Source organism: Dromaius novaehollandiae, chromosome 1 (genome assembly GCF_036370855.1).
Source record: "Dromaius novaehollandiae isolate bDroNov1 chromosome 1, bDroNov1.hap1, whole genome shotgun sequence".
Taxonomy (NCBI): Eukaryota; Metazoa; Chordata; class Aves; order Casuariiformes; family Dromaiidae; genus Dromaius; species Dromaius novaehollandiae.
In genome coordinates, this window is record NC_088098.1 from 120,873,763 (window position 1) to 120,899,532 (window position 25,770).

The 25,770-nt window shown below is 38.8% G+C and overlaps 1 protein-coding gene across 1 annotated transcript in view; it reads right to left on the bottom strand.

Annotated features, from left to right (window-relative positions):
* The window catches only part of DSCAM (DS cell adhesion molecule), a 389,570-nt gene extending 364,186 nt beyond the window's left edge, over positions 1 to 25,384 (bottom strand). Inside the window, exon 1 of the mRNA XM_064525230.1 lies at positions 25,243 to 25,384. Coding sequence (XP_064381300.1) covers positions 25,243 to 25,345 — 103 coding nt within the window. The 5' untranslated portion in view covers positions 25,346 to 25,384. The remainder of the gene's footprint in view (positions 1 to 25,242) is intronic.
* Between the last annotated feature and the right edge of the window lie 386 nt (positions 25,385 to 25,770).

The window sequence follows — 25,770 nt, forward strand, 5'->3', positions numbered from 1 at the left end:
CTTCATCATGTACATGAAGTAGCAATGCTTTTGGATGCTTCCGATACATATTTTCTGACCTTCGAGATATTAGTTCTGTAACTTGAGACATTGGAAAAAGGCAGCCCAGCCTTCTGAGCAACACCACCTGTTATTGAAATGGTAACCTCCATTTAAATATAAAAGAAATGAATACTTTGTAACATTTGCATTTAAACTGTACCAATTAAGTTCTGGAGGACCAGAAATTAAGTTATTTATCTTTGGTGGGATTTTATAAATCCCTGTCACCATAGAAAATTAGAGCTGAACTGAAACAAAACTGATTGCTTCTGGTCCTTGCTTATTTTAACTTTTGCATCTGCAAAGTGGAGAATATAATAGTTATGATTATAAAACTGTCCCCATAACAGACAGTGCTAGGTGCTCACTGCAATACAAATGGAAAAGAATGAACGGTCCCATCGGTGCTACAAAAACAGAAAAAAAGAGAGACCAACAGACAGACATCTGCCTAAGGAGCCTGCCACCTACTGCAAAGAAACCAAGTTAGGCATATGGTTCAAAAGAGCATTAGGTTCCAACTAGGTTCCAGTTAGGAAGGCTCTTGCTCATAACATTTTTGGGAGGGACTGGCAAAGGAAGAAGTGCAATCCTGAAGAGTATTGTTACTATATTCTGTGTCTTAAATACCAAGGTCAATCAATTGTGTTCAAATCTATTCCTTTCTAGTTTATTGCCTTAGCTAAAAATACATTGATAAGGCAAATAAAGGTTCTGCTTCAGAGTGAATGAAATACTTTGTGCTACCAGGAAGCATTCGATCCCTTCCAGCCCCCAGCCAGGGCAAAAATGGGAAAAAGGCCATTTTGATTCAAATTGTAAACAACAAAAAAAGTTATTTATTTGGTCATTATTTATTTGAGCCAAATGTAATTATTCACGCAGTTGCAGTAAAAGCCTCAGTTACAGGTTTGTTTTACCTGTCACTAAAAAAAGCAGTCATCACTGACATAACTGGTTCTATTAAATGTGCAATTACAAACTTGTATGTGCCCTTTCCAGCAAGATATAGACAGAATGAAAACAAATTCTAGCAGTAAAAACTGAATTCCCTTTGAACAGGTAGATCTTCAGACCTAAAATGCACCTGTTGTGGACTGGACAAGCTTGGCACTGAAGGTTTCAGCTTCAGGAGAAAATTTTCACTTAGGTATTCAGACATACTTTTAGGGCTAAATTTTTACAATAAAATCTTTTTTAAAACAAGTGACACCCATTTCTGATGCAGCCTTCCTTGCCACAGCATGAACAGACCACAGAAGGCCGTATGCAAGTCAGTTGATCCCATCATGTACTTCACATTAGCTCTAACAGGACATCACCACTGCAGGAAAAGTAGCACTGATCAGTATGTCCACAAGAACAACTCCTGACCTCAAAACTCACTTACCTATGTAGCAAAGAGATTCTGGACAACAGCATGGACAACATGCAGAGGGCGTTTCCAGAAAGTCAGTACTGCAAATTACTTGGTTTTCAGTCTAAAAGAGGTTACATATGCCTCTTTAGCAATGCCTAGTGAATACACAAACTGAAATGGGCTTTATGCATTTGTATCTTTGCTTTAGACCCACAAGGTTATTAAGAGCTAGCCTAGTGGCACCTTTTGAATGTAACAGATCTCTCATTTTCCCTTAGCATAATGGTCAGCAATTCCTGGATGAGCAAATCCAGCTAGTAATTGAGCAAGTGAAGCTATGCCTGCCCACCGGTGCACAGTGCTGGGAGCAGCAGCTCTCCAGAAGGTGGCATTTGATATCCTCCTCCAGTGGCTCCACTCCCAAAGGAGTGGTAGTTGCCCCAAGTCTTCTCCCGACCTCTTGGATAGGTGGTAACCTTGGTTTTAGCTCCCGACCACCACAGAAACAAGGATTACGGACCTTGGCTTTAACCATTGGGAGTAACTGCTTTAGCTCTAATCCATTAGAAGCAGAACCTCTAAAGGCAGGACCATTTTAGGTTTATTAGTGAGTCATGCCATTTAAAAAGCAATCAAACCACTTCTCTTCCCAAAGCACAGACCTTAGTTCTATTTGACAAACTCTCTTTTTTTGTTGTTTTAAAGGATCAATTTGTTGCTACTGTTGGTCTTCCTAAAAATAATATCTACTTTTATATTTTCCTCTTTCATATCTTTAATCCCAATAGTAAAATTACCATAATTTTTCTCAAAGACTTATTTCAGATTTCACAGATAGAAATCAAGCTTAACACTATAAGCTTAATAACTGAAAAATAAAAATTTTTGAATCTTTAAATGAAAACCTCCATTCACAAGCATTTGTTAGGTATCAGAGTTGAAAAGTGCTAAAAACAAAGAGTCTTCGGTATTCCAAAACAGCCACCTCTTTGTTTGCCCAAATTCTGTTCCTCATACTGTACTTGTTCCACAATAATCTGACCAACTCTCTAGTCAGTAGAGGGATAGTATAGATAAGTCCATGTTTCTATTAAAAAAGGATCAAAGGAAGTTAACAGCTGTCCTTTATAAACTAAAACATTCTATTTCTTGAAATTTCCTTTCAAACAAGGAATGCAAAGCATGCTGTGATAAGCAACTCTATGAAATAAATCAGGAACATTAGAAGAGATTTAGAGGAGAAAACAGAAAGTCTGTTCTAAAGGTATTCTTAATTTGAAGAGTAAAGAGAAGAAAAAACAACCCAAGTGCAAGACAACATTTTTGGTGCCAAAAGACTAATTTAAAAGGGATATAACTAACGTAACCTGAAAGAACTGTCATGATGTAGCATGTTACCCTACTACTTTGTGAAGAAAAAAAAAAAAAAGAAAAATGATTATTCAGAATCCATTTTCCATTTAAAAACTTAAAAACTTAGAAATCTGTGTGAATTGACTGTGTGGCAAACAGCAGAAAGCTAGGAAATCATAAAGTTTAGTAAGGCATGATTCTATAAAGTAGCCTTTAATTTCCATTGGTTCTTATTTTCAATGGGATTAGCAACACTATACAAATATTGTGAGTTCATCAGTAATACAGTACTGACTATAAATCATAAGCAAGCGAGACTGACATTCTGACCCCTGTTGTAATCTAGGCGAGCTTTGTCAGTATCTCTGAATGCAAGTAATGTGTTTTTATCCTTCAGAATATTTTCAAATATTCACAAGAAGGAACTTATCAGTTAAAGCATCTTCTGTAATATAAAACTAGAATAATATTAGTAAATATTATTCGAACATTCTTAATGTTCAAATTATTTTAATTATGTTATCTTTTGGGAACTATCATGTAATTAGCTTCATAGGCAGTGTCCACAAACAGTGAACACAGCAAATACAATTAAAAGTGACTCGAAGAGAAAAAACAACACAAAAAAACAACAACTTCAGCTCCTGTGTTTTGAAAAAACAGTCTGCTATCTCTCCTGTCCTCCCTCCCCCTCCCAAAACAGAGAGATGTCAAACTCAAATATCTCTTGCTCTAGGCAATACACTGATGGATGGTATAACCAGATGTCCTTTGCTTATCATTAGATGAGATGCATATTTCTCTAACCTCCACACAGAAATAAGCTCCAAATTTTGTTTTCTCTAAAAGCAAAATTTAAAGATCTCTGTGTTATGTGAAACCTATATGCCTTTATATACCTATGCCTTTATACATGTTCTGTCTGTACAATTCATCCAGTATGTCCACTTTAAGTATAGATACACAAGAGAGATATTTTCCATTTTTAGACAACTGTTTGGAAGGTACAACCTTCTGCTTACAAGCAGAACATGCTAGTGACAGTAAACGACAGCCAGAAGGCAATAATCCATTTACAAAGGGCACCGTAAAGACCATATTGTCCCCATTCATATTTTGTTGCAATCACCTATTTTTGAAATATCTCTCCAGGTAGACTTTGTTCAGCAAAGAGGAACAGGAGCAATTAATAGGAACATTCTCCCATTCATCTTTTCTCTCCTCTGCCTTCCCTTTACCTGTACGCATATACACACACACGTCTGCATGTGCAGGTCACAGTCACATGGTACTCAATCTTTAGCAGGGAATGCTACTAGGTAATTTTTCTCAAGGTCTACTCAGGAGAAAGCAAAACAACAGCTCCCTTCCTGAAGGGCAGGCAGTTGCTGTGCTCAGAGCTGCAGTGGCTTGCTGTATTTGCTCCTCAGAGGTAGGACGAAGAAATACAGGATTCCCAAAGGAACTGCAGAAGACATCACATCTGAAACCTCGGCAAAGTCCAGAGAAATTGCTCTCATGGTCCTGATCCAGGCCATCCTGCCACACAACGGCACCTGGAGTGGCCACTGTTATGGAAACAATAAAAAGCAAACATCATACTGCAGATCCCCAGTGCGAGACCTGATGGTGGAACGCAAACTGTCGCTATGCCCCCAAGATTCACCTATGCTGAGGGAAAATAGGGTACGTGACCAAGGACATTTTGCCCTTGCTGGTAGTCTCTGCCCTGGGCAACTGCCTCTTTCGACAAAGCCTAGAGACTGACTTGTCTACATCAGCACACTGTAGTGAATAATAATACATGCCCTCACGCTTACTACAGGAAGAAAATACTGCTGGAATTATTTTCACTGCATGACAGAATCATCGAGAAACCTTAAAATGAAATAACTCTGTTCATTTCTGCATTGATTAATAACCATGGTTTTAATACAAATGTTAAGAACCTGAAGAGGTCTTCCAATATATCTTTTTTGATGAAACTGGATAAAAATAGTTGGACAAAAATAACTACCCTGACTCTTACACAGGAGGAAATGTTTGACATTTCATTAAGGGAGTTACATGGTTATCATAATGACTACATCAAGGTTATATCTGCACGACTTTGCACCCAGACAAGGCAGGTACTGTAGTATGTCACTGCAATGTGCAGTACATATAATCCTATTGGTTTTGTGTGCCCTCCTCTTCCCTCTCACATGCAACTAATGCAAATTTTCCTACCAATGTGAACTCTGAACTTACTAAATTTTGCTTGTGCACAAACTACAGTGCAACATACTCTGTAAAAAGGTAGAAACACACACATTGGTGGAAGAGGAAGTAGTAGTAGCAGCTCTGAATCTGGATGTTTCTGTCTTTCCAAAAGAAACGATTAGAGAGGTCAAGTGTATCCTTCCCTTTTAAAACAGAAATTATCCATCCTTTGAGGTAAAAGAAAAGAAGTATGTCTTTGCATAAAATAGGACCTCTACAATACCTGCTTTGGTTCATAACAGGAAAGTCAGCTAGCATATTATGTGACAGCTACAACATTTTTCCAAACTTTCATCATTTCATTTTTTTAACTATCATTCTTCAGAACAAGTCATATTTCTTGAAATGGGTAATAACTGAAAACATAATAGAGCAGTCAGTGGTGACAGTCCAATGAAAAGAGGCTTCCATTAAAGAGCAACTCGCTTTTCAAAACAGCCATAGACAGCAGAATAGCTAACTGCTTTACATCAGCAGCCTTGAATACACTTTTTCAGTGACCTCTGACACTTACTAAAGTACTTACTTTCCTTTGTTTTCAGAGTCTTAATCAGCTCTGTCAACAGGTATGATATTATAGTGCTTTTTATAGTCCTGTCTAGTCACAACATTTTCATAAATTAGATATGAAATCAAGACAACTAAATCTATTAGATTAGGAACACTATAGATAAAAATGTCAAGCTCCCTAACTGCCATCAGCCGAGTTTCTTTAAAAGCCTTACCAAACAATGGTTACGCAATACCTATAGTTAAAGAAACATAGTGCCATTTATGACTTCCCATGTGCATAAACTGGCAATATTACCTGAGGAATAAACTGCCTACCACCCAGTTCAGGCCCACTTTTCTAAACTTGTCTTTCTCCTTTCCTATTCCACATCTTTGTATTTGTAAGGAAAGAAGGTTCTTTCCACAGACAGCAGTAACATCCTTGGCACATCATCCAGACAGACAGTCAACACAGAACAAAGTACGTAAAGAGGAAAATCCAACTCAATCGGGCAGTTTTCTTCACTATAGCTTTCTGACCTAGCTGCTTGCCACTTGAAAGAGGTAAGATAGGGTTCTGAAGCTCACTTCACAGAAGTTAGTTTCATCTGTCATCACAGGAATTTCTGAGGAAAAGACTTGCACGTGTCTATAGAGACACAGTTTGACCTCAGTTATGCAAGAATCCCCCAAGGGCTCCTTTTTCTTCACTGAAGGAACATGCTGCTTTTGCTCAGATAGGTGGATTACCACAAAAAAGGGGCCAAACTCCCCAAAGCAAGCAACTATGTTATCCCCTTAGAAAAGCAGGGCCAATGCCAAACTGCTGTAGCCTGAAATATTGCCATTTGCTGATCTATGCATTGTGAATCATCAATCTGCAGCCGGGATAACTCTATTTAGGATCTTTAACATGTGGCAGGCTAATCAAAACATCTGATTTATTGTCTTTATTTATATTAGAGGCTAATGTTCTTGCAAAAGTAGGGGCATCTGTAGTCTAATTGTTTCAGCTAAACTGGATGCCACTATTCATGGTTTCTACAATGTCAAAAAATATGCAACACCATTTATACATAGACAAGACATCAGCATCAGATATTTACCAAATTGCAAGAAGTTTAAATTGCAGATGTTTCTTCTGCAATGCTTCCAATTAGTTTTGTAAAGTGTTTATTTTTACAAATCCAAATCATTTCAGTCTCTTAAATCCTCTTTGTCTATGTTTTTTCACAACACTTCAAGTCTTACACATTCCTGGTCAGACTATCCTCTTTCTCTAAATCATACAGAATCAACTGGAAAGGTCTGTCTTGGTTAAAAAAAAATAGAGGGGCACTCATTAGACTATAAGTTGCTCTTTTATGCCTTCTGTTCTTGTTCATTTTGAATATTATGAGGCTTAAAAAAAGGTGTGTGAGGAGGAGCTTCGGGCCAAAAGTCCAATTTCAAATACATTAAATAGCTTCAAGCTTGTCTCTGTCAGTCTACTGCTTCCTAAAACAGGTTTCAGGCTACAGTTCACAGCCAAATGGAGTCATTAGGAACCAGTGGTTATTCATCTTTACAGAGTATAGTGCTGATAAAACGTGAGAGTCACCCCTTGCCTGAAAGAGCTCAGGATCTTTCCACAGTGTTCACAAAATCTTGAAACATGGATTTAATTGTATCATTTTTCAAATTAAATAAAGAGATGGCAAAAATCAGTGTATCTCTACTTTTTCCTTAATTTGCCCAGCTCCTCTGCTCCTCAGTTAAGCTTTTGTTTTATACTTCCTTGCTTTGGTTGTATTGCACTTTGCAATGTTTAGGTAGATGGCTGAAGAGTATAAGAATTTATAAGGGAGAGGAAGTGATTATGAAGATAAAACATATAATTTCCTACTGTTACGTGTCTTAAAGTATGAAAAATAAAGTCCCAAAGGGTCAAAATAAAGAGAGCCCTACGGAATCACATATAAAATACACAGAAGCTCACTGAGAGGAACATTTTGAATATGTCATCTAAAGTTTGTACCATGTGGGGCAAAGACGATGCCTAAGTACAGAACTTTAAATCTAGTGAAAGCTGTGAGACAGATTTGATGTTTGTGCAGTGTCTCAGCTTCTGTATTTGTAAAATGCAGATAGTAAATATTAAATTACTACTTACTGCATAAGAAGAGATTTATTTAGGAAAACCGTAAAGCCTTATGCAAGATATAAATATCATTAATCATTCACTGCAGTACAGCAATATTCTAACTTTCCTAATTCCTAGACATAATTATCTGTTTTTCCCACAGTTTGCAAAGTGTATCCTCTAAGACAGGAATCAAGAATGAGCTGCTGATTTGCTTCACTGTGACATTTCAATATCCTTTGGGCCACTGAAAGATGCTTGTGATTTATCAAAACAGCATTTTCACACTTCTGCAAATCCAGCTTTCTATACATACAAGGACTCATCTGCACCAGTTCTAACGGAGAGAGGGCCTGATTGCTTTTTATCTTCATAAAGTGTCCTGAGATAACTGTACAGTCACCCTTTTAATTCAAACATTTCAAATGAAGAAGTCTGCTTATTAACGTGAGTTTTCATAACTGTGTAGCGACCTCATACAGAGCTCCCTCAGTAGTTCTCCTTCCCCTCAGTTAGCTCCCTACCATCCAACAAAGATTGCATAGGTTTTGCTTGTGGCCTGGGGTGCCTTGCAGGCAGGCCTGCCTTACAGAAAGCTCCTGATATGCATCTGCCTCTTCAGTCATTTTTTTCACACAGATCTCCATGGCTGAACCCTCTCACACTCTCGCCACCCCAAAATTCCTCATGCAGTTTGTCTCCAAGGACATAAGCGACTCCAAACCTCATGTCCTAACCTTGCGCCCTCTAGATGCAGCTTTTGCTTGAGGCCCAGGCTGCTAGGCCTGCAGAAGGGAAATATGCTTTGCTCAAGAAGTTGTATGGCTTTATGCAGGAGTGAGTTGGAGATGATCTCAAGCCGCACTGCAACCTTTAAAACCAAAACCAACAAGAGCAGAAAGGTTCAGCAACAACCCACTGCAGAGAACCACCATGAGGGAGGAGAGCAAACCAATAACCAAAGGAACAAGCAGCACTTGGATGGATACACATTTTAGCAAGGGCAATATTAGAAGAACGGAGTGATGCTCACTGCCCTTACCTGCAGGCCCAAGAGGCATCTAAGACACTCATGAAGCACAAAAGCAGTACCTGAATTTGAAGCTCCTTAGTTATTTTGGATCTTGGCAAGGGTCCAAAAACAACAGACATAGGATCTCACCTGTCAGATGCATCTAACCGGCCTGATCTCTCCTACTTCTAGGCAGAGGAATATCTATATTTTGGCCAACACAAGCCACTTCTGAGGCTTGTCCTAGTTGTTGCTTAACTGAGCTACAGTTGCTCCGTTGCAGTGCTCTTCAGCAAGTAGGGCCTTCTTTCATTAGCACTGGCATACCTCTTCACTGAAATTTGTTCCACCTCTTTGCTCTTCACATTATAAAGGCATTTCCCAAAGTTTAGCCAGGTGTTCAGAGATGCAGACTTCAGCTGAATCCATCAGCAAGAAATCAATGAAAAGGATTCATTTGAAATGACTTACTCGGTATTTACCAGTGCAACTCTGTCTAACATGAGGGATAAGAGAAAGTCATAAGTCAACGTTATGGGAAGCAAATAGTCAATTGTGACAGATGCCAAATTGTGTTGTGCTATGCCCCCTTTTTCCTGCCCTGTTCCTACGGGAGCTCTAGAGGGGCTATGCCACAGATAGGCATTCCTCCAAGGACAGTGCACACTTCCCAAGGCTGCAGTATAAACACCATCTTACTATCCATAAATTATGCATATATTCGAGTTTAACATTCCTCAAATAAGTACCTTTTTTTTTTAAGATCTGAAGTTTACCAGAGTAGCAATTAAAGCAATCCAGAGGGCAAATCTGAATGCAAACCATACATTTTATCACGTGCTAGGCCCTCAAAGACAGCAGGTGATATACTTGTCAAAGGCACACTCTTCACAGTCACTTCATCTCCCTGCCTGCAAGAACTAAGCAAACAGAAAGCAGAAGGTATTCCTGCACAGGGCCTAAGTCCTAGGTAGTTTTTATGTCCACATGGGACTATGTTGATTCTGCTCAGAGACCTGGGCCGGATATTCCCAAAAGGCAAACCCTCCAGGAGGCAGCTGAAGACATCTTTCGGAGAGCAAGCGGATGTCCTCTCTGAAAGGTCTGGGAGCAGTAGTGCTGAAAAAGGACACAGTGGAGAGAGAACTGAAACCTGCTGTATAGTCCGCAGTGTGGGTTATTGGTTTGCAGTGATCAGTAGGTAGGGTTTCACATGGGTCTCTGGAACGTTTCTTATGCTTAATGATGTTAACCACCTTTCCCCCTAAACACTAATGATGATTTCCAGTGCCTGACTAATTAGAGCTTTATGAATAGCAACAACAGTGTTATCAATGCTCTCCAAGTGATAAAGGTCACAATGACTAAAGGAAGACCAAACCAACATACTTTATCAGTTTGAGCCTTATTGATAAAATATGGTGGTTCAACAAAGTAGCAAGCAAGCAGTATTGTTTTGAATTGGCTTTTTAAAGTGCTTTGACAGAGCTCAAGACTCTATTGCACTAGTGTATGCTGTTTAAGCAACCTAGTATTTTGGGGGATGTACTGGTTTCAATGGTTCTTTTTTACTGAATTTTATTATGCTGAGAATTTTTAAATAGAGGGCATACTGGTCACTTTTGATTTAAAGTTGCCAATGAATGGGACAGAACCTTATGTTTGGCTCCTCCTTTTCCATCTCCTGCTGACTGGGGATCACGTCCTAAAGCCATTGTCTAGGAATTATACAATAGGGATAGAAGATTTTCCAAATGGTTAACCCCAGATAGCACAAACTGACACCGTACAGCAACAGTATAGGGTTACCAGAGATCACTCAAGGAATAATTCACAGAAACCTCTCCTCAGCCCCTGACCACCTCTTTCACTCTCCCTCTCTCCCACAACACACGCACAAAGGGAGATGATTTGGATAACTTGCTGATTTTGTCTCAATTTCCCCTTCCAACTTTCAGCTACTGAATGCAACAGAATATGTCTAGTGTTTATCCTTCCCACTCTTCTTCCTTTTGCAGACATCATCCAGATGGAAATCACAAAAAAAGCCTTTGTTTCGTGTCACACTGCTGTGGTAACAAACCAGGTAAATAAAATTGTGGGAGAGGAGAGAAAAATGAGGTGGGGAATTCTTTTTTTTTTTTTTTTTTAATTAATGTGAAATGTTAAATGCAAGACTTTTCACTGGCCTGAAAAGCTATTGTTTTTCAATCCCCCCATTTCTCCGAATTGATCCATTTTGATCTCCCCACGATGTTTTAAAAGTGGAGTGAAACATTCTCTCTTCTTTCTGGGAACAGATGGACTAAGTGTCAGGGGCAGCTGCTTAGTCTGAGACCTGACCTAATCACTTTCTCCTTATTCTCCCCCAGATGTGCCTCCTGTGACATTACAGAAAACTAATGAGATACATATTGTGTTACCACAGCGTGAGAAACACAAAGTCGCCTGATTTTTGCTTGCAGTATATCAGCTTGTATCTCTTCTACACATTTTGCCACGGCTCTGTTTCCCCTTTTTCCTTCTGAACCTTATTGCTCTATTCCTTGTTTTAAAAAAGCTTCCCAAATCAGAATAAATCTAAACAACTTCTTTTTTATATCCTGCTATTCTAGTTTCCCTCTGTGTCCTATTCATATAGCATACAGTCATGTTTTCTCTTTCCTAAAGTGCTTTGCGATTCCTATTCCTATCAACTTGAAAGGCAGTAAATCTTCAACAGCCTAATAGACTGTTCATCATTCAAATTAAAATAATGTGGAGCCAAGTTTCAACCCAGAATTTATTTTTGTGGCCATCTATGAACTTCAGAAGACAACAGTTCTGAGCAGAATCATTAAACAATGCTCCGTAATAACTGTCAAGTAGACAAAGAGATACTGGCTGTAGTATTCGAGAGGGAAGGGCTTAAATTATCCTTCAGATTAGAATCTCGCATGCGACACAGCACATCAACAAAGTATGTCCAAATCCAGTAACCAAGTTGCCAAGATGCAGGATCATGTATTTCAGTGCTCCTCTTTAATACGCTGGATTGATTCCAGTACTGACTTGCCCTGAAATGTCTCTGAGGTTAAAAATGCCTATGTACTTAACTTAATAGGTTCCCATTAGGGAAATGCAAAAATAGCATTGATTTTGTTTAAGAACAGCAGCTCAGATAAATGGTGTAGTTAAATGGTTACATGCAAAACTTCTCTGAACTCTAGCAATTTTGTTTCAGAGAAAATATCCTACATGGATGTTATGGAGGAGTTTGTTAGCATCCATATGTTACTTTCATTGACCCAAAATATTCACTACTCCCTTCCCCAAACAGAAATTCATGAAGGAAAATTAAAAATGAGCAGCACATCAGCAAATCACTGCTAAGATTGATAGTGGAACCAAGCAACCAGCCAAAAATCATGCAGTTTTTTTCACCCTAAGATTTTATATATATATATATATATTTCTATAAAAATACAGGGGGAGTTTTCAGACAATTTTCACTTCAAAATGAAGAAGTCAAAATGCATCATTTTGAAAATACAGAAAATGAAAACTTCCAGCATTTTCTCCATCCATTTCAGGCTTTAACTTGTTTGTTTTGGCTGAAACAGGACATTTTTCAACAGGAAAACATCATTTTTAGCCAACGCAAATACACTGTTTCCCCAACAAAATAACTGACAGAAAAAAATTGTCCAACTGCAACACAGATACATCTTAAACTCCACAAGTCTTCTGCAAAGGACATCAATCATGACAAAGAAAAAAAAAGAACTTCTTTGAGATAGGAAAGAGGAAGGCATTTCCAATTCTAAATGCAATTCATTTTCATTGATTAAAACCACATAAAGTCTTTTTTCTTTTTGACACATTTAGGACATTTAATTTTATGGTCCTGTGTTCCTGTGGCTTCCTTATAACAATTTATTATTAGGTATCAGATGTCGTAAGAAAATAAAACTAAATAAAAGTGACACACCAAAGCCAAAATATTTTCGTCTGCTTTTAACTGACTACATTTGCCAGCAATGATTTCCAATCTCACCTCTCCCACTGAGCTTCACCTTCTAGATCCTCACACAGTGAACTCCAGTCCAAGGCAATAAGAGCTCCATAATCGGAAATCTGAGGACATGCAGTACTGGATTTACTAAAGAGACTATAAAGCATTCCCATCAAAGTATCACAGCCTCTTTCATGCTTAATCTATGCATTTTGCTATTCTAGTACTTGGGAAGAAATGGAAACTATGGGTCAAAGTAAAGGATTATGCTTTAGGAGATGCAGCCCAAGTGTTTGCTACAGCCCCCAGGAGAAATAGGAAATCCTGAAGTTTCCCTCTGCCTAAGAGAGAGTAATAATTTAATTAACTCAAAGGGACTCTAGGCTTGTCATGAAGGAAAAGAGATTCCAGAACAGGTAGGAATATATGTTTTCCTGATTTTCTCCAGGGCTCATGATCCCTAATTTCCTTAGTACTTTCAAAAAATCAGCTCCAGAGAGTGCTAAAACAGACTGTTGATATGGCAGCAAAACTGAATTTCAAAGCAGTACTATCAATAAACAGAGCTCATGTAACAAGCAAGAGCACATATGAAAGAAGGAATGCAAAATCTAGTGAATAAGTTCTTTTTCTTAAATCCCTTTTGAAAACGAACAGCACATCTCAGAAAATCTCTTTGGGGATCTGACATTTAGAATCTCACTCATTCTATAATACTGCTGAATGTATGCTGTGACGTCTTATCTATGGGTGCGTTTTTGCTTCCCAGCTCTGAAATTGCTTTTTAGCAAGTAACACACTTCCACTTTGAAAAGCAGCTCAGTTTTGTTTCTCTTGCTCTACCAGAATTTTCCAAAGAAATCCATGCTTTGTTTGTTTTCATAAAAAATTCAAGATATTCAGTATATTTATGAACTCAAAAAACATTTAAGCAGAACAAAAAGGATTACATAGATCATTAATCCCCTTATTTTTCTAGATTCTTCCACACAACATTCACATTTAAATATAATATAACTACTTGTTTTTGTCCTATTTTTTCCGCTATTTTTCTCCTAACCTCGCTCCTCTCATCAGTAGTTACTTATGTATTTTATTATAGTTCTGAATGAATTGCATAATGTTTCAGATAAATCCATCACGATCTCAAAATGTTCTAATTCTTGTTGCATATACGTGCAAAAATTGTTAAGATTGTTGAGTGTATTGCATCTAAATTTCATATAGATCATTTATTTTACTGGAGTGATTTGATTTCAGAACAAGTTGACTATAATGAGAATTTATTTGTATGAAATATTTCTGTGTTGTTTTATCCTTTTTTATCTAAATCTCCATACTATTTTGTACATTTAAGTTTTACTTGCAGGATAGTCGTGGATTTTCGGCTAATTCAGTTGGTGCCAATTTTTTCTTTTTATCTTAAAAATGCTTTCCTGTTTTTAAATAAATGCTTTCCTTGTCAGCATTGTGTGAAAAACCCTCATAAATCAGAAGACAAAATGGAGTACATGGAGAAACTCTCAGTCCTCGGTATAGACAAAACACTGCTACAGACACAAAACAAATGAAGTCTAAAAATCAGAGACAAATATTTTTCCACCATTGTCACGCAGGTATTGCCTGGAGGACCACTTGCAAGAAAAATACTAGGAGCAAAAAAATATGTTACTTTCATATGGGTTATGTCCTTTTAAATGATAAAATATGTGGGTTTACTAGACAACAGAATTTAACTAGACACAGTTGTACAGGCTATTTTACAAAAGGATGTCAGTAAAAAAATTTCTCTGCCCCTAGGAAATTATAGCCTGTTTGTCTTTTTGATAGTTCAAAATTTTTTTTAACTCGGCTTCTCAGCTGAACTCAGATGTATATTCTGAGCGTGTCAGGAATTTGATGTTCTCTTTTAATGGAGAAGGAGGGAATACATTTAGATTTTTTTTCCTTAGGTGTGCAATCGAAAGTGCCAGCTCTGTTTTTCCTGCAGGAATACACAGTCCCTGGACAGCACTGCCCTGACCTTCCACAAGTAGTGAGGTGATTGTTCTCAGGGATTTTATGAAGATGGCTATCTATTTGAAAAGAAATCCATGGATAAAAAGGGAAAATGAATTTGAACTTGCAGTGTAAGTGAGCATCCCGTGCTGGGCTCGCCCCCAGCTGGAAGAGAGCCAGGCTCGATCCCCGGGCAGAGCGCCGAGGAGACAGCCTTGTGATGCACCACGAGGAGGTTCTCCATCTGCAGAGACATACTGTGCGCGGAGGAGACACGGGAGGGCATCTCCTTCAGAGCAGGCGAAGATTTACAGACAGCAGGGCATTAATTTCAGCAGCTTTCCGCACTACCAGACTCAGAAGCAGGGCAGCAGTAAAACACCAAAGTTTTGCTCGGGGAAGACCTACAGCACAATCCCTCCAAAAGCAGGGCAGCACGACGAAGGGTAAATCCTTCGGAAGAGGAGGAGCAGAGAATGAAACAGAAGCGTAGAGCTGAAACCACAAAGACATACAGAAAGGTTGTGTCTCTTAATTCATAATTGCTCGTGGTCCTCTCAGCCACGTCCCTAGTGTCAAATTACTCCCTCCTGAGCTGCCCTCTCAGCTCTCCGCGGTCGCATCCGCCTGCCGTCCAGCTTTGGAAAGCAGGGCTCAAAGCACTCCCTCTTAGGAAGGAGGTTTATCAACCGTGGCTGCCTGCGAGGCACAGGTGGGGCCCAGCCACGGGGAGGGGGAGCTGGCCCGGAGGTCGGGCCCGGCATGGGTTTGCCCCCAGAGATGGCAAGGCCCCCACCCCGCCGCCGCAGCACTGCAGAAGCACTCAGTGAGGACAGCCGCTCACCTGAGACAGCGGCAGCGCACGCATGAATTTTTAACTCCCCTGTTCAGCGAAGCAGCAGTTGTTTTCAGTCCAATTCACTGCACAAGATGTGCAATCTTAGTTTTATGTGGAGGTGAAATGCCCGTACTAATTCATAGTGAGTGTGCATGAAAGTCAGAGCGAAAAGTGGCAGCACAGTGAAAGAAAAGTAAGAGGGATTTCTGTGATCCATATTGAATTGGTTGCTTTAAAATGATCAGTGAGTATCCCGCGAAGGTATCAGAATGCATGCAGGACCCTTCAGATGGGGGGTAGGGGAGAGAGAACTTGCAGACAGAAAAAGAAAAGGACACAATGAGGTAGAAAGGAGTAAGTTGCCACAGATATATACCTACATCCTTCATTTCATGCACCCATAATTCTCTCTGGCAGATGCATGATTAATTCAAAGATTTATTGATTTTTTTTCTTGCTCAATCCTGCTGACCTGCTTTTGTTGACAGGTCTGTGTGGATCACACTCCTCCGCCCGTTGAAAGCATGGCATCATGTTGGTCTCCATGGCCTGCAGTAAACATTGCAACTCATTCAACGCTAGCAGCGTTTGAGCGTGTGGTAAAAACTTGCACACTTTATTCCAAACCACACAAAATATGACCTAGCAAACCAGTAGCCATTTTTTTGCAGTAAAAAAATATCTGCAATTGTAATTGCAACTATTTTGATGGGGAGGAAGATGGCGGGGGGAACTTAGGCAGTTCAATCTTTCTTTTCCTGTATTCTCACTTTTATAAGAATTTCACTCGCTTCATGTTTTCTAGCAACACCAAAGACCGTTTCCTACAGCCACTGCTTATATCCGAAATGTTTAGCCCTTGGATGTCCCACCCTTTCAGCAGGAGGACAGAGCGTTCCCCACCATGCTGCAGTTGTGCAGCCAGAGTTCACTGGCAGATTGATTCTAACTAAAGTATCACCTGGCCTTCACCATAACCTTCCCCGGAAGAAAAAGCACACCTATTATTAAAATATGCCCCTACAGTTTAGAGATCCAGGTGAAGCAACGGAGATATGACACTGATGTCACAGCAAATGAAACGAAGATCTACCAGATATGTATTTCAAATTCCTTCTAATGAGTCATTCTTCTAATGAACCTTTCAGTTAAAATTTGACTCTCAAGAGGGGAAGACAAATTCGAATGAGCATGTGTATGGCTTCTAAAGCTCTAGAAATGCGCAGGCTTACCATAGCAATAGCGCTCTACACAATAATGACATTTTATTTAAAATCAGTTAATTAGTTAGTTCAACACACACCACTGGAAAATACTATTTCCTCCACATGTCACCTGTTAGGAGTATCCTCAATGTGTTAACAATTATATAGGCCAGTCCCTGTGGCTAGTGAAGATTTTTACATGCTACCCCTCTCAGAGCAACAGCTAAACACTATACACAGGCAAAAGCTCCATAGTATAACAGGTTCCAGGCAGTACGGCACCCACTCATTAAAATGAACCTCATGCATTGGTTTCGTCCCTGCATATCAAAACTGTCAGAGCTCGTTGGCTGTTTGCTGAGGTTAGAAGTGGAGTTTTGTTGGACAATCCCAAGCATACAGTGCTTAATTTGTTCATCTATTTACTCACTACCAGCAGGAAGGTGACAAGATCACAAGCCACTAGCAAAACATATTATAAAGACGAAAACTATGCAATGATCACTATTTCAAAAAATAAAAATGGAAATAAAAGAATTAGACCTAAAGTCAGCGCACTGATTCACTCAAGTACGTTCCTGTTCCTAGCTCATTGGTATCAAAGCTGGTAGCACTGGGCTTTGTCATCTACAAATCAGACAAAAAATAATCCTCCACGTCAGACCACGTTGATAAAAATATTGCTTCAAAGATTTCATTCAAGCAAAGTTATATGAATCAAAAACTGTCTGCAGAATTGCAAATAAAGAACAATGACAAAACGGAAAAAAGTTGAGTCAATGCCTGTGAAGGTTAGCAATCAATCTGCTCCTATTTCATCTTTAATAAAGATCTGGTAAACATCACATTAATTAAAGGGCAGGCTGTATTTATTTGGAGGTTTTACAAACCCCAGAGAGGACTAATATTACAGGAACTGAGGAGGCTAGAAAAAGCTGGCCAGACAATAAAATGGGATTCACCCTTGGAAAATGAAAGAAACTTCAAGTACATCTGGAGGAAAAATAATGTGACACAGATATTTCCAGTGAGAGACTAACTGTGCCACTGAATGCAACTGTGCTGAAAGAAACCTCTTCATGACTGGCAACATCAATAACAAGGTGGTAAAACAGAACAGTTAGGGCATCAGATCTGATAATGTTATGCATGGTCCAGCAGACCCTTAGGCCTGTACAGAGCCATGATGAATGTCCTTATATAAACTCACAGATACAGAGAGAGAAAGACAGAAATGTGTATGACCAAAAAAAAAAAAAAAAATCCAAATATTTGGAGCCCCTAATGCAGAAAGAAGAATTACAATCTCTCTCTCTCTTTCTATTTCTCTCTCTCTCTTTCTCTCTATCCATTTAATTCTCAAGAGCACAAGAAGCAATTCTGAAGGGGGCCTGAGGCCAACCACGTTTTTCATGCTCATTAATTGTGTAAGTAGAGAAAGAAAAATTAAAGGGTTGAGCAAAAAAGGAGAGAAAGAGGATTCAGTGATTGGGGGTTATTGGCTTTTTGTTTGTTTTTTAAGGTGAGGACAGGGAAATGATTCCCCCAATTGACAGAAATAGAGGGCTATCCAAAACAGAGTGGCAATAGAAGGAAAAAAGATTAAAATGTACTTATCTGCCAGACACACTTCATTACTGACATGCCAGTAATACTGCCACTGTTTGTGAACCCTATTAGCATTAAATTTGCTGGAAGTAGCAAGTCACAGAGCAAATTTTGGCTTTGTGTGCTTCAGGCACCAAGACATCCCACTCAAATATATTTTTCTCTTCTGTCTCTTCCCAACAAAGACCGATGTTCTATGCCCCAAAAGCATGCAAAATGTCCAGTCACCCCTAGTAAGATCTGCGAATTCCTTCTACAGGGAAACAAGAGTCTCTCTGACACTAACCTAAGTTTCACATGCATGTGTCACTGTGCTAATTAAATAATCAGCAAGCCAATCCTTCACTTAAAATCTTATCGCTTGCCTTTTTCTGTGTTACCAAAACATGATTTTATGACATGTAGATCAGATGCTGTCCATCTTGATCCCTCCAAGTCACTCTAAACATCTGCTTCTCACAAAGCCATTGAAAATCTTGCATCTAATCCTGCTATAATTTTAGAATGATTAGTCTGATCAAAACACTCCAGTGTAACGTAATGGGGAGCAGAGCTGGAGTACAAACTGCAGAGGATCCAGAGGAAAGGCCCTCCAATGAATAGCTGAGTGCATTGCTTTGCTCAGTTACAATTTTGGCTTGCATTGAGTCCAAGGAAAGCATAACAAATGTTTGCACAACCAGGCAGTGTTAGATTTTTACCATTTCCAATTTCTAGGGTTGTGAGACCCTTAAAAAAACCCACCACCACCAACAAAAAACAGTGCTATCAGGAAAAATGCAGGTGACCAGGTGTCTCAAATAGTGTTTCTCAAATAATGTAGTAAATGACTTTTTCTTAGTCCCTTAGGAAAATAATCTTGTTCAAAGAAAAAGTGAGGAAGCAATACACTGTCTTTAGAGATGGGCAAGTGTACTTTACAAGCCTTTGAGAAGCTTAAAAAACCACATTACTGTGACAGCAGACCTACAGTCTGACCTGACCATTGCTGAATGCTATTCACATTAGCTTCCTGGGGAGTCGAGGGAGCTCAGCTGATGTAAGGATCTGACTGATTAATTTTCTGTTGCTATCACTATTTTGAATAGCGGATTTAAATTGCACTGCCATATTTCTGATAGAAGGCAATTTACACTCTGACTTTTTTTTTAATTTCATATATACTGTCAATATTTAACCCTAGCAATTTGTTCTCTTCATCCCACTATACCTGCATTAGGTAAAACACTTGCATCTAGAGCATTCAGTGGCACAGGTTAAGTGTCTGCTGAATACTTGCTGGTTGGCAACCATGATTCAGCCCTGACATCAAAACAAGAAAGATCATGGCTCCGCTCTCCTAGACACAGCCTCGATCAAATGGCTTGACGTAATCCCTCTCATCAGCAGCAGTAATCTAATTCTGAACATGGGACTCAGCATATGGGACCACTCTCTATAAAGACTTTTTTTCACCATGTACATGAATGTTCTCATGACCGAAAAAACAATGATCGCTGTATGTAAACTGAATTGCTGCTGTAATCTCCAAACCCCAGCACAAATGAAAACTGCAGTGCTGTATTTTAGATGCCACCACGTGATAACTACTGGCAAACATTGACTGCTTATTGTCAATCACAGCAATTCAGAAAGCCCTCTGTGTAGCGAGAGACCCAAGAGCCCTTGAGCCTTTTAAAGACAAGACTTGAGGAACGGTGTGTAAATAAATAATGCAATTCATTACATTAAATGTAGGTCATTGTACATCAGTGACACTTCTCAAGCCGTGGTCCAATGTGTCTAATTTATGGCCCATGGAAAGGATTCTGGCTCGAAGACTCATCAGCTGTCATCTGCACGTCAATCAAAGCCCTTCAGGGAATTGTGTTCCATTCATGTTTACACACCTTTCGCTCAAAGCTGCTATTCCTTCTGTGCTGATTTAAATATGCCATTGTGCATAGCTGTTATTATCTGTCTCTCTCCTTTTCTACCTTTTTTTCAGCAGTCGCATTCTGTGTATAAATCGGACAGATTCTTGCAAGGTATGTCATTAGACAGGAAAACGGGAGTTCAGAAAGGTCAGGGCATGAACCTATTCATCATCCTGCTCTTGGCACTAAGCTACTGAAATACACGAAAAACTAAAAACTGCTCATAGTTATCAGCATCAGGATAGGAGGCATTCATAACAGAAATACAGCATGCAGTGACAGAACAAGATTTATTCTTCTGCCTTTCTCTCTGCTTCCTTCTGCTCCTCATTCTCCTCCCTTCTGTCCCTGTGCTGATACCCTATGCTAACCTTCATTTTTAATAATCGCTTTCTGCCCTCCTTCCCCTATCGCCACACCCCTCCTTCACTCACGCTGCGGCTAATTAACACATGAAGGGGCTCTGGGCAGCTCTTTGCTTTCGCCCAGAGAGAGCAGAAGCAGCAGTTATTTTGCCTTTGCCTTCTTCTCTCGTCCAGCTTTACTGGTTTGTGTGTGAAGAACAAATGCTACGAGCCGAGCACTAGGCTCCCACCTGCCTCATGGATGCTCAACGGCAGCGGAAGCAGGAGCACATCAGCAGCACGGCACATTTCGGTACTGTCACTGCTTGTTTTTATGGCTGTTGCTACAAAAAAACACTTCACTGCCTCCTTTGGTCCTGCAGGGCCTAAAGTGTTTTCAGTGGCTACAGGGTCAACACAGAGCCAATTCCAGTAGTCTCTTTCTTTGGGAATGGATTGTAAAGGAGAACAGTAAGAAGGAAAGGAAACTTGACCTTTGAGCAAGCTGTATGCAGCTACCAGTCATACGACATTAGCAGATTATTTAAGCTTTCGTGTTTAGTGTCATCTAGTGAAAATGCCTGAGAACTGGTTACTGATGCAAATACAAGAAAGAAAACTGTACATCATTACATTATTTATTATAATTCAGACAAATGTCAGGCTCATTTTCAAGTCAATTGGCAATACATAATTCTTCAGAAAAGAGGGATCTTCAGAAAAGAGATCTTGAAGGTATAGTTGTCGAGTTTTGTAAAACAGCAACCTGCACTTTGCGAGCCCCTTAAAACTTCTCAGAATTACCATTGGTTCTTCTATTTTGCCCACGTTTTAGAGAGTGTTAGGCAAGATCCCTCTGGAAAGCTTGGTTGTTTTCACTAGGAGATACAGGATGCGCAAATAATGTAAGATATACATCATGCATTTGTAGCACACTGACAATTGCAGAAGTCTGCTGCTGTCTTTAACTGTGCCTATCATGAAAGTTTGTAAAAAGCTGTATCTATTAGAGATGATTGAATATTTCATCTAACAAGTATTATTCAAAATGGATCTTTCTAATATGAAAAGATTTCTGTGTACTTATTGTTGTTTCTTATTTTTCCCAAAAATAGATTTAACAAAAAATTGTATTTGCCTGGCTTTTTTAAAACTCTTTTTCCTTCACCCCAAAAAGACATCCCCAAAAAACTTTTTAGCTTCAGATTAAGTTACCCTGAAAAAGAAAGGGTAGGAGCAAAACCCCAGTGTTACGTGGCTGTTTACGTGACAGACAGACAGGCACAGACACACAGCTCTCCAGCTCATAGCTGTCCTTGCACAAGGAAAGGTCATTGTATTCAGTATTTTTGGCTCCAAACACTGCACCTTCCCCTTTCTTGAACGGGGAATCTGACACATCTGGACAGTCTTTGGAAATACTCTCACACCAACCTCCATAAAAGATGCTTTGGCCAGCCATTTTTATTACACACTTTGATTACTATGGACAGCACTGTGCTCTCTGGTAACCAACCAAAAGCAAATACATCCAATAGGGTACACTGCTGTAATAGCAAAAAATCTGTCTTAATCAAGGAATATGCCCCTTAAATGCTCTTTCTAAAAGCTAGATTTTTATCATTATACTAAATGAAAACACTTTCACTGTTTTTTTCCCTTTAAAATGCTCGATTTACATAAAAAGAGAAATGATATCTAGAACAGTACGTAACAGGTGGAAGGATTCTGGTTTGTCTATAAATTTCTTTATCCTGGTAGTCAGAAAGCGACTCCAGATACATAAGTCTATGAAATATTTACTCTACATTATACTTGGAAGAATTGCAACAGGGTCAAAGTCTTTTAGAACAGAAATCTTCTCTGCTGGACCACTCACATATGGAGCTCCCCTACTGAAGAGCCATCTTCTTTCCTTTCATAGGGAGTCTCTCATTTCCTTCTCTGGATTTAAGCCAGGTACATCATCTCAGGGAAAATGTCCTTCTCATCTTTTCCTCTCTCTCTTTCTTTCTCTCCCATTCGCTTTTTTTTTTTTTAAGTGGATACTACCTAGTTTTCCCACAAAAGCTTTGTCTACCTCAAACAATGATAATCATCACTCTTCTGTGAGTATATATCTTTTTATATGCTGGCTCTTTCATAGGAGAGGTTTCGACTTGGCATAGCTCTCATTTCTGCTGATGTTAATGAGTCACCTGTTAATCAGTTACTTTAAAAAACAAGACCAAAACAAATCAGAACTTCATGCTCTGCAATAATAAATGGTGAGACACAAAATATACTAGCGAAGCTGATCTGGCGCACACATTAAAAATGGTGCTAGTAATGGCCATATAAGTAAGCATATGTATTTCCTCAGAGTATTGATCATTAGTGGAAACAAGTTCAATAACCCTTTTGTGTCTTGCGTCCTACTCATCAGCACTGGCATTCTAAGAAGGCAAGTTTGATCAATATCTACCATTTGAGTTCATGGCCAAATTATTGCAAAATTGACTATGGGTAAAACTCAAGGCAAATGTCTTTTGAAATGTGCATGGGTTGTGGTTTTTAAATGTTCCCACTATTAAGCTGCAGCTAAAGTCCTAAGAGTATAAATGGTGAGTAAACTGGAGTGATATTTCTCTGCCTCACTTTTGCCCTGGCACAACAGATAGCATAGACCTTTATTCCAACCTGTGATTTCATCTCTGAAACAGAATCTTTTCCATGACATGGTCAGATAGACTAAAGAGAGACTTTTAATGAGCATCAGTTTTAATTAATTGTATTTTGTTTCAATTTAGATTTCTTACTGTGGAATTGAGGAATTGTGAGCTAATTAGAAACTGTTCTTTAAGTGTTAGAATTTGTAATAGGTTTTTAATGATTGCAGCCTACTCAGTCACAGTCAGAAGATGCATTATGAGAAAAGATGAAATTTAGGCTCAAACAGTCAAATATTATTACACACTTTCAGCCCTCAAAAGTTTGAAGGATGAAATGAAGACAGACTAACCACTTCCTTCCAGAAAGAGGAGGATGCAGAAACCTGTGCACCCCACTCCCAATTCTGGAGTGAAGGGTGGGATTGAGCCACTCAAAGATATTACATAGGGACTAGGTACTAATATCAATTCAAAAAATCAGACTGAAGGGACATAATCTATGTTGATGTAGAAAATAGTCATGTTTTTCTGATGATAATGCAGAATGAATGAACTTTAATATTAAACTAATTAACAATGCAAGTATACACATTCTTTTCTGTCAACCAATACTCACAGGTACAGATGTATATGCATCGTGTAATAGCCTATTTTAAGATCAAGCAAAGTAAACAAATCCATCCAGCTATGTATTAGATAATCTTAATGATAGTTCTATATCATTTTAAATGGAATAATGGAAAGCTTATTTATATATTGAACTACAAATCAGACCTAATTTTATTAGCTGAGAAGTTTGTGGAAAAACATTCAGTGTCAATTCCCCAGTGACTAAAATCCTATGCCAGCTCAAAATCCAAGGGCATAACTAAAAACAAGGATGGAGATTTACCAAGCTTAACAAGTATGCCAATAGGATAGGACAATTGATCATGAATTATATGTTACTTAAACACCTATCAAATCATTAGCAAGCTATTTGAAATATATCAAAAATAGGACAAGCTTGTATAAGTGATCAATAAACTACACAGAGAAATAAAATCAAAAGCATGAAACACAGAAACAGATATAGAATGTAGAAACACAGATATTTCCATTAAACCCTCATTTATCAGAAAGATTAATAATTTACTGAGGAGAAGATGAAAAAGTATTTCCATATATGCAGCACATTCTTAAATATACTCTGCAGCAAATCAACTCAGATTATTTTTTCCATTCTGTATTACTCTGGAACAATATATTTGAAATTCCTACACATGCAAATCATTATATGTGTAACAGCAGATGCATTGTGTGCAATATATAATTTAGGTATGTACCAAACTGAAAATATTTTGCCCACACACACTTTCTGCTATGAATTTCTTACAATGTTTAATGCTTTAAAATGTTGAATACTCTTTGCCTGAATTCCTTGTACTTTTTGAACAATACCTCACAATTCCTCACATTGTCAGTAAATAGATTAATGCATATAACTCTTTCAGAATATATTGCTTCACTTCAATATGTCTGGCTTACAGCACATTTTACAGTGTTCTTAAGCCTCCAGTGTCATCTATAAAGATATCTGAGATAAAAATATTATGAAAGTATGAATACCAGGCACATACCTCATTTAAACATAACCAAACAAATTTAAACTCAGGATTTCTTCTAGTCCATAATTAACATCACTACTGGAAAACAACTGCAACCCAACACATGCATTATGACACTGAAATTTCTCTGGCACATAGGGTTTTCTTATCAAAGTTAAAACATGAACCCATTGCCACAGCACCAGGAAGCTAATTTTATGTCTGGTGTAAAACAAAAAACATGTTATTTCCCCCTCAAGCATGCTGGGAAAAGCAGGGCTGTCTAAAACCTTCATGTCACATGCAGTCATAGGGATGCAGCAATGCTAATGTGAAATACGTTACAGGAAAGATGAAACACCATTCAGCTATAATCAACTCAAAGCAAACATCAGGCATTATGGGAAAAACAGGAACTATAGCTGCCACCTCCAAGAAAAGAAAGCCATAACAGCCTACCTGAGACAAGCGAGACTGTGTCTTTCTCCCATGAGACAACAGTGATGTATGCCTCCACAGAGGAGGGGATAATGCACTTGAACACTGCTACGTTGCCTCTCATGGCTTTCTGGTCCTCCACACGGACTGTATAGGGTTCCCGTAAAACTGAAGACAGAAGAACACATTTCGTCAAACAAGTCATAATCACACAGCCCAGCCACTTTTTAGGTTACCCATGCAAAGTTCACCCAAGAAGATTACTTGCATTATGAATTTTTTATCAGGGTAAATGATACAGTTTTGCAAGGCTAACTGCAAGTGAAGATGAGAATATTCCAAGATCTTTTTGCTTCCTGGAAATCTGCATTTCACAGTGTTTCTGCGTTTCTCTTCCCTAATTCTTAGGGCAAAGAGAAAAGAGTTTTGCAGGAACTGCACATTTTATATGGGTAAATGACGTTATGTCTTCTGTTACTTGTCTAGTTTCTCATGCCGCACTTCCCCTCACAAATTGTTTTCTGCTCTATCAAAGGGTACAAAGTACAT